Source organism: Haliotis rufescens, unplaced genomic scaffold (genome assembly GCF_023055435.1).
Source record: "Haliotis rufescens isolate VD_foot unplaced genomic scaffold, xgHalRufe1.0.p SCAF_3, whole genome shotgun sequence".
NCBI classification, from domain to species: Eukaryota; Metazoa; Mollusca; class Gastropoda; order Lepetellida; family Haliotidae; genus Haliotis; species Haliotis rufescens.
The window spans coordinates 53,976,701-53,986,107 of record NW_025964001.1 but is presented as its reverse complement, the minus strand read 5'-3'; the positions used below and the strand labels follow the sequence as shown (position 1 = coordinate 53,986,107).

The following is a 9,407-nucleotide window of genomic DNA, read 5'->3' as shown; positions in this document are numbered from 1 at the left end:
GCTAGCAAATTGTATTTACTGTTTGTAGGTCGCACTTGAGAACGAGGCTTGGTTTTTACGGGAAAAGATATCAATTACAAAATTGAGGCTAAGCTCGCACACTGTGTGTGATTTCATCAGTTTCACTTGAACTTTCTATGAATATAATCATATTTTCTCTATTTGGAAATCAGCTAAATGTGTCTGGGAATTTGATATTCGCAACAAAATTGCAATCATTTTTTTCCACTTTGCTTGCCCTTTAACCTTTTGTATGCAGAACTATCTGTACTTTTCATAATTTTTATCCACATTCCATTTTTTCATGGTTGACATGCATAAACCAATTAAAAAAGCCTTTTGCCTTATGAATGAATGTGTGTTTTCTCATTCTCTAACATATACTATGTTCTTCCATATACTCTCAATGTATCATAGCCCGTCAGTGATTGCAATATTAATATTATTCATATATATATAAGCCTTTTAGCGCCGCTTGGTTTTTTCTTTTTATCTTGAAATTTCAAGATAGTTAATTGAAATTTCAAGGCAAAATCAATTATTATCTTGAAATTTCAACTTTGTATACATCTTGAAATTTCAACTGTATTATCTTGAAATTATAACAAACCATCTTGATATTTCAAGATAATAAGTTGAAATTTCAAGATAATAAATTGAAATTTCAACTTAATATCATGAAATTTCAAGATCATTATCTTGAAATTTCAACTTAGTATGTATCTTAAAATTTAAAACGTAGCATCTTGAAATTTCAGGATAGTAAGTTGAAGTTTCAAGATGCTATGTCGAGATTTCAAGATACTAAGTTGAAATTTCAAGGCAAAATTAACTTGTCTTGAAATTTTAAAATCATTATCTTGAAATTTCAACTTTGTATATATCTTGAAATTTCAACTTAATATCTTGAAATTCAAGAAAAAAAACCCAAAAAAACAAATGGTCTCCGTAACATGTAGCTTGAAACCATTAATGTTGATTTTTCTTAACAATGTAACAGTACCAACATAATATATTTAATAACAATTATTTGAATCATTATATGAAAAGATAGTATGAGACAAATAATGTAATGTTTATGACTAAATATTTCAAACTATCTGTTGTCTAGATAGTAAAACCCTCACTTTATTTATCATGAATAAAAAAAATGACTACTCTTCACTGCAAATCCTACATCTTGAGCATGTTGAGCATGCCGAGGCTACCAAAAGTAGTTGTAAACAAACTGTCATAAATCACTACTGTTACGACAAACAGGTACTGGTGACCTTATCTGACCTGGAATCTCTACATTATACCAGGGTAGGGGTTGAGAACAAATACCTCAGTTTTGAGGCAACATGTAAATTAGGTACCTTGGGATACAATGTTCCTAATGTCATAAAATTATTCCCAGAATTCTAGAAACTGAGTGCTAATCATGCCATTTGCTGTACTAACAATATCACAGCTTAGCTTGATCTCATAAGGCCTTGTAAATATGAAAAAATGTTTGTGCAATAAAAATACACATGATCGCTCTAGTGAAAACACTTCTATAAAACTGATTTGTACAGAGCATATTTAGGCTAAACTTTATTCATCCTTGGTTATTTTAGAAACAATTTTGGTTGATAGGTTTTGGGATGTCATTTTCCTGTGTGCCGTGAGTCTTGCTGCTAAAGGGCAAGTAAAGTCAATATAGCAACATTGCAGATTTTAATACTTTAGGGCATAAATGGAAATAAGATGATGTAAAACAGATGATAAAAAAAACCACAAAAAATTAGGTCATTGAGGGGATTCCCCTAACTGGGGTTAAAAAGGGTTTTTGATGAGCTGCACAATTTGAACAATCCTGGTGCCCAGTCTGCCTGCTTCTGCCCTGGCTTTTTTAATACATGAGGCACTTTTTTTGTCTACCCATCCATTTGATTACTGTGTCCACAACTTATGTCACCTTAGTAACAACGCTGAAGTTGTTTACTCTGGAGATTAATCATAAGAATCACAAGTGGCAAGCATATTAGCCAATGAAAACAGTTGTCACAGCTAGGCCACGACCCCAAATAGGTTTGTTTTGGAAGCCAATTACAGAGTGTGTGATGTCATCAGTTTCACTTGAACTTTCTATGAATATAATGATATTTTCTCTATTTGGAAATCAGCTAAATGTGTCTGGGAATTTGATATTTGCAACAAAATTGCAATCATTTTTTTTCACTTTGCTTGCCCTTTAACCTTTTGTATGCAGAACTATCTGTACTTTTCATAATTTTTATCCACATTCCATTTTTTCATGGTTGACATGCATAAACCAATTAAAAAGCGTCTTGCCTTATGAATGAATGTGTTTTTTCTCATTCTCTAACATATACTATGTTCTTCCATATACTCTCAATGTATAATAACCCGTCAGTGATTGCAATATTAATATTATTCATATATATATAACCCTGGACAGTTTGTTAATGTCCAACATCTAGTAAATATGTGAAGGTAAAAGAAAATTCTACAAAATGAGGCACATCACAACCAAAAGTATAACAAATAACATTTTTCAACAAAAACTATCATCTTCACTTAGATATAAATAGCAGAAAATATATTAACATTTTCATGACCACAGTCAAAATAGCTAACAAAACTCAACATTGTCAGGTCGTGCTACAATTAAGATAACAGCTTGTGATAATATTTTTTGATTGTATGGATATAAAGCATCTACATATTTGTGCATAATTAGAATATATAATTCTTTTTACAAAACTTAAGCAAGTATCTGTAATGATCAAATACTAGCATCCATGCATACTTCTTTTCCTACACAGCTTAGCTAAACCTGACTAGACTCTACAATCAGTATGATTTTTAAAGCTAAGATATTCAGATACTTGGTGCTTGAAATAGAAAGAACATTTAAAAAAATGTTTTCATAAGTGACATCTGCAAAGTAGTATTCTTAAGAGGGAAAATACATATGAAATAAAAAGTGTTTTAAACATGATAAGGGGCTATTTTCACTTTCAATACCATGATCACGATCTGAAATATACTATCATGAAAGTGTATCCCGTGGATAAGCCGACCCCTTTCTACAGAATCTTTTTTCTGGTCCTCAAAAATCGGTTTATCTGCGGACATATACAGTATTTCAATATAAGCTTAACTGATAAAACTGTGGCTTAAACACAACAGTAGACAAGTTGATCTCTCTGAAGGCATTCTGTTGCCCACAAGTAATAATGCAATGATTGAAAGCAAACATATTTGACATTGGTCAGTTGGTAGTCATCGATAACAATTGATCATGTACAACAGTTATGGTTTTGTTCAGTTGTACATACAGCAAGTACAGAGCATTAATTCATTGTTTTTTATATCACTTAGGTGATTAGTTTAATATTGCATACTTTGATCTGAGCCCTTCTTAAGTTGTTGTCTTTATAGATACTGCTCTGATGACAGTACAGTCTGACACACATGTTACAGATCCTCTTTGGGTGCTGCTTGGACAAATTTTTCTGGGAACTGTTCCTTGAGGAAGTCCATATAGCCAACAACAGGGTACTTGGCCATGTAGGTGCCATCAAACACGTCGTCCAGGGCTTTGAGGTGGTCATCAGACAGGTCCGACTGAAGGGGAACATCATCCACATCATCATAATTCATCATCATCCTCATCATCCTCATCATCCTCATCATCATCACAATACACTGGACTGGCCATTTCATCATTTCATGAACACAGAACAGTGGGTTATACTGTCTGAGAATCTTGGACAAGTAGGTAAATTGGTCTACGGTGCAAGTCACTGTCCAGGTTGCCCTGCTGAACCAGGATCACAGATGCACCCTGATGATGGTCGGCACTATAACAATGCTCATGGGTTGTAATCATCTGAGTACTCAACTACACTGAATACATCTCAACATACTTTAAAAGTCCAGTTTCCACCCTTGCCAAACTAGGCTGAAATTCCTGGGCTCGACCGTAGTGCCACCAGTAGCTATTACGAGTTATGTCCCTTCTATGCCTCTCCTATGGACCAATCAGATTCCACCTCTCGTATCACTTGCATTTGCTTCAAACAAAATGGTCGCGCCCAGTCAAGACGATCTGATCGATAATCAAGATCTATATTGTGATAAAATGGGTCTGACATTGCGAAGTGCATCAAATCAAATGAGCACCTTGATTAAAAACATGAAAAGTTTTGGAAAATAACTGTTGAAAACAAGTTGGCGGTGCACATGTTTTGCAAATATTGCAATCGACCGAAAACTGCATCACAGTTTACGAACTGGATTTCGATTTCGTTGCACGATTTTGATTGGACTATATGCATGGACTTGTTAGTCCAGACAAAATGTAACTCCATAATACCAGCGTAGTTTGGCAAGGGTGGAAACTGGACTTCTATAGTCAGTTAACTCTCTTGCGTCGGGAAGATGACTGAGGGCCAGATATTTCTATCATTTGAAACCATGGACCTACCATGTTGGTTCCAAATGAAATTTCCAGTGCCATGATTCTCAATAACCATAACATCTGCAAGTCTGAATATATTAAATATTATCCTCCAGGGTTTGCATATCTACGTACGATATCATGAGTGAGGTCCTCTTCCTCCAATGACATCTTGGCCACCGCCTTGCTGCAGTCCATGCCAATCAGGGAATTATAGGCAGACCCTTTCCCATAGAAGTCTGAAAACAGAGGTACTCACAAGTCAGATATCACCAGAATAGGCAACACTACAATCACAGTCAGTACTTCACTACATGTATGTACTACATGTGGCTGTATGGTGGTATTATTTTGAACCAACAAATCAAAACATGACCTGGTTGAAGCGAGAGGGAAGCCAGCAAGTGCTAAAACCAATGAGCACTCATGTTGTGTTTGTTTGTTATTTAACGCCACACTCAGCAAATATTTCAGCTATATGACGGCGGTCTGTAAATAATCGAGTCTGGACCAGACAATCCAGTGATAGACATCATGAGCATCGGTCCATGCAATTGGGATACAATGCCATGCATCAACCAAGTCGGCGAGCCTGACCACCCGATCATTTTAGTCGCCTCTTATGACAAGTATAGTCACCTTTACTTTGCTGAAGACCTATTCTACCCTAGATTTTCACAGGTTTGAACACTCATGTATTCTCCAATGATGATGAAACATTCTGCAGCCTTTGAAATTTATTAACAGAATGAAACTGACAGAAAATGTACACATAGTAAACATTTTTGTCTCTTTCAAGCAGGACAAGCTACATACTCTGAGGAATTGTGAAATATAGTTTACAAGTCCTCTAGACTAGTCTTATACAATGTTATAAGAACAGAATTTCTAAGGCTGTAGTGCATACAAAATACAAACATTTTCAGAAATATGAGCATGACATGCATGATGAGGCAGGAGGCATTTTGATTTTTTACATATAATTAATATTACATACCGTATTCGACGTAATAATCGCCCAGGGCGCTCTCAAATCAAATATTAGAATCTTATTTTGGTGAAAAAAAACAGAGTTGAAAGATAAATTTCATGGTTTATGGTGACAGCCTGAAATGTTTAATACGACAGATATATTTTTCCAGAATTTAATTGCTCATAATTAAGGGTGCATATAACACACGAGTGTGTATTATACGTGAATAAATAAGTCTTGTGTACATTGATCAATCGGAAGGGGTTCTAATTTGGATTGTTCACTAGCCAATATATCAGCAAATATCGCCGTGGGCGCTTATTAGAGCGGGGCGCTTATTACGTCGAATACAGTATCTGTTTGAGGAATTTGTAGCTGTGTTTGTGTGTCTGGATACTAGAAACAGTGCTTGTACATAGCTACAGGTTTGCAGCAAACACACACTATGGCCATGGTCAAATTACGGATATTATCAACTTGCTGGCTATATATCACTGCATATGTCGCTGTAACACGTTCACAATGACTTACCTTTTCCTTTGGAGACATCAAACACCACTCCCTTCACACCCATGTAGAGTGGCCTGGCAGACTGTCAACAAATACTCACAGATAATTATGACTTACAGGATAAATAAGAATCTTGATCAATAAACATTGTAAAACTAAACATATATATTAGGGACAAGGTAGGGCTGGGACGAGTCCAAATTTACTACCTGGGTACCCGACCCCCTATTACCTGACCCTACCTGGGTACCCGCTGTAGGTCTCAAGAGAGAGGTACAAAATGTCCAATTGGGAAATGTTTGATCATACTCCTGTTAAAATGTATTTAGATACAGGTATAAACTGATCTGGTCATGCATACACTGAAGTTGACAGAAGTTTTATCTTTATGCAAACATATAAAGCCAGAAGGAATGTGTGATAATCAGAAATAAATGTGGACATTTGTCGCTTATAGTGTAACCGTAGTGTTCTGGATAATTTTTGCCATTAAACAATATATTCATGTGGCTAACCACGGGACCGGGTAGTCCTTTGGGTACGGGGGCATGGGTGGCCTAGTCGTCTAAAGCACTGCCATTCGCTGTGCAGAGTTGCGTCCCTTGAGCGTGCCAGAAACCTATGATTGTGGGTTCGATTTGATATTGATGATTATGATGATATAGTTTTATTTTATGTCAATCTCTAGTTCATCCATGGCATATTTGTAACTCAGTGAGAGACTGTTTAGGTGACACTTTTCTTAAATTCTTCAGTTTACGAATTAAATTTAGCAGAGACGAAAGCTACAATAAGAATATAAAATAGTCAGAATTTGTTTCAATTTTCCATCTGCACTATCTCAGACTTGAAAAATAAATGGAACAACAACAACAACAACAACAACAACAAGTAACTGGTAATTAGTTTTAGATTGGTCCCTTGGGCACGCCAGAAACCTATGATTGTGGGTTCGAATCCTGGTTCGCCCCAATTATGTTCCTAGGTTTGTCAGCACCATACCCGTGCTCGTGGGTTTCACCGAAGTGGTAAACGTCTGAGACCTGCATCACTTCAGGCTTTCCTCCCACATTAAGCTGACACGCCGCGATATAACTGGAATACTGTTAAAAGTGGCGTTAAACCCAACTCACTCACTCACCTTTGGGTACCTGGGTCCTACTCAGTACCCATCCGACCCAAGTACTCGAGTTACCCGTCATAGCACTAGGACAAGGTGTATGCCGATTAATCTTGTCTGTTTGACCCAGAAATGGATCTCTGCTAAGGATCGATCATCAAGGGTATATTTAGAATGGATCTACCCTCCTTGCCTACGAAGAGCCTAGTTAATAAACAGTAGAGCTAGAAACTTATTGTTCTTTTCACCATTCTGTAAAAAATGTATGGTACACAGTTGCCATCTGCCTGAACATGCTAAAAGTGGTAGTTCACAAGGAAATGTCACCAGTCTTTCCTGAATTATACTGGTCTTGGATTAGCAGACTTGAATAAATTTTCAAACCCGGAATAGGCTCAGAAGTGATGTGGTTTCAGTCATTGATTAACCTCTATTTAATGTTCGCACCCATGAAGATCCATGTTACCGTGAGAAGCGACTAACTGGATTGGGCTATTCTGTCGCTGACTTGGTTGATGCATGTCATGGTATTTCAATTGTGAAGAGCTATGCTCATGATGTCAATCACTGGACTCTGATCCAGACTCAATTATTTACAGACCGCTCTCATAAATCATATCTGGAATATTGCTGAGTGCAGCGTTAAACAACAAAAAGACAAACACTAACGTTCACATTTCTTTCTGACTATTACCGCATTTGTTCTGACTTTTATATGTTTGAATAAAGATAGTCAAAGTAAAGTCAAGATAGTCAACTTCGGTCAACTTCAGTCAACTTCAGTGTTTGCATGACCAGATCGTCTTATACATGTATTAAAATACTTTTTGCCAGGGCTTCCAATTCCCAATCAGACATTTTGTACCAATCTCTAGAAACGTACAGCGGATAGGGCCAGGTAATAGGGGGTTGGTAAGTAGGTGTTTGATCAGCAAGGGGTGCAAACCCTAATTAATGTACAGGGTGCTTGATGTAAAGACAATCCCAGGGCTGAGGGTGGTATTGACAATGATTGAGGGAATCCCAAGGATATCAAAGTGGCATTTGAGATCAATAAAGCGCGAGCCATAGCCAGAGCCACATACATATAGAGACTAGCCAGTAAGTGATCAGATTCAGGTGATTGTGGCCGAGGCCAATATATCAGCTGGTATATAGATGCACCCTGAATAAAATCGGTTATTATTGCTGAAAGGATCATGCGATACTACAGATATGAACCCTAGCCAAATCAGATCAGGTGCTCTAGCACTGGGACAAGGAGTGCCATCACATGTACTTATTGCTCATTTAACGGGTAGTTAGAACCTCATTAACATGCATATGCAATTATGGTAAACAATGAATTGCGCGTGTTACTGACGTCACACCCACTCCTTTCATTATCTTGAGGAAGCCACGCCTTTCATTGTCCATCAAAATGAGTAACCAATCGAGCGATGAAACATGATTAATGGACTAATCTTACAGGATTATCCTCATTGGAAACACTGTGAAAAGGTAAGAATTGTTGTCTAACCCTAGCCCTAACCAGGCTAACCCTAAGAGTCGAAAAGGGGTTTTGGCTTGGAAAGGCGTGTCAGCTCCATACAATTGAAAAGGGGAGCTGGATCGCCAAGGCGTGTCTTCTCCCTGAGATGAGTGCGAGTGCATTCGAGCGTGAGCCACAGTAATGGTATTGCGAGACAGCGGTAGTTCTACAGTGCTATAGCGTGGTAATTGAGTTGTTGGGATGTTAGCGGGCGCAGCTACACCGCGTAAACTTCATTATTGCCCGACAAGGCCCCCTTCAGCATTATTATTGCAACAATATCATTATTTTCGAAATGATATTTACGCACATTTTATAACTGTCAAATTGTAAGTAAACATAACAAGCTGAGAACAAGTACATAACGACACTCAACACTTCGAACTTCTAAGGAAGTCTCATTTCTGTCATGATCTAAGGGAAATAACCCCGTTTTACTTACGTTTGATCCGTCGTATTGAGCTATTTTTCTTGCAGAAAATATTTCAGCAGGCTTTCCATTTATTTCTAACATAACTTCAACATCTTTGAGCTTGTAACCTAGGACCAAAAGTGAAGACTGCAAAAGAAATACAACAAACAAAAAAGAAGCCATTGCTGATAAAGTCCTGAAACGATAGGAAGACTCCATTTTGACACGCAGTCAGCCAAGCTCCTTCCCAGCGCGTGACACCTTCGTTACTCTCGGTAACTCAGTTATAGATAGCTCCGCGAACGGGATATTGCTGTGAGGAGCTGGGCAGTCAGCTAGTTACCGTATTTCTTTGCGCTAGCGATACATACGCAAGTTTGTCTTCAGAGACAGAGCCCAGCTTAGTTC

The 9,407-nt window shown here is 37.5% G+C and overlaps 1 protein-coding gene across 1 annotated transcript; it reads right to left on the bottom strand.

Annotated features, from left to right (window-relative positions):
- Window positions 1-702: 702 nt before the first annotated feature.
- LOC124116158 (neudesin-like) lies at window positions 703-9,287 on the bottom strand. Its single transcript, XM_046477390.2, has 4 exons — window positions 9,030-9,287; window positions 5,958-6,018; window positions 4,589-4,692; window positions 703-3,618 (listed from the first exon to the last, which is right to left on the bottom strand). The coding sequence occupies exons 1-4, from the start codon at window positions 9,216-9,218 to the stop codon at window positions 3,469-3,471; spliced, it is 504 nt and encodes a 167-aa protein (XP_046333346.1). The 5' UTR covers window positions 9,219-9,287; the 3' UTR covers window positions 703-3,468.
- Window positions 9,288-9,407: the final 120 nt, after the last annotated feature.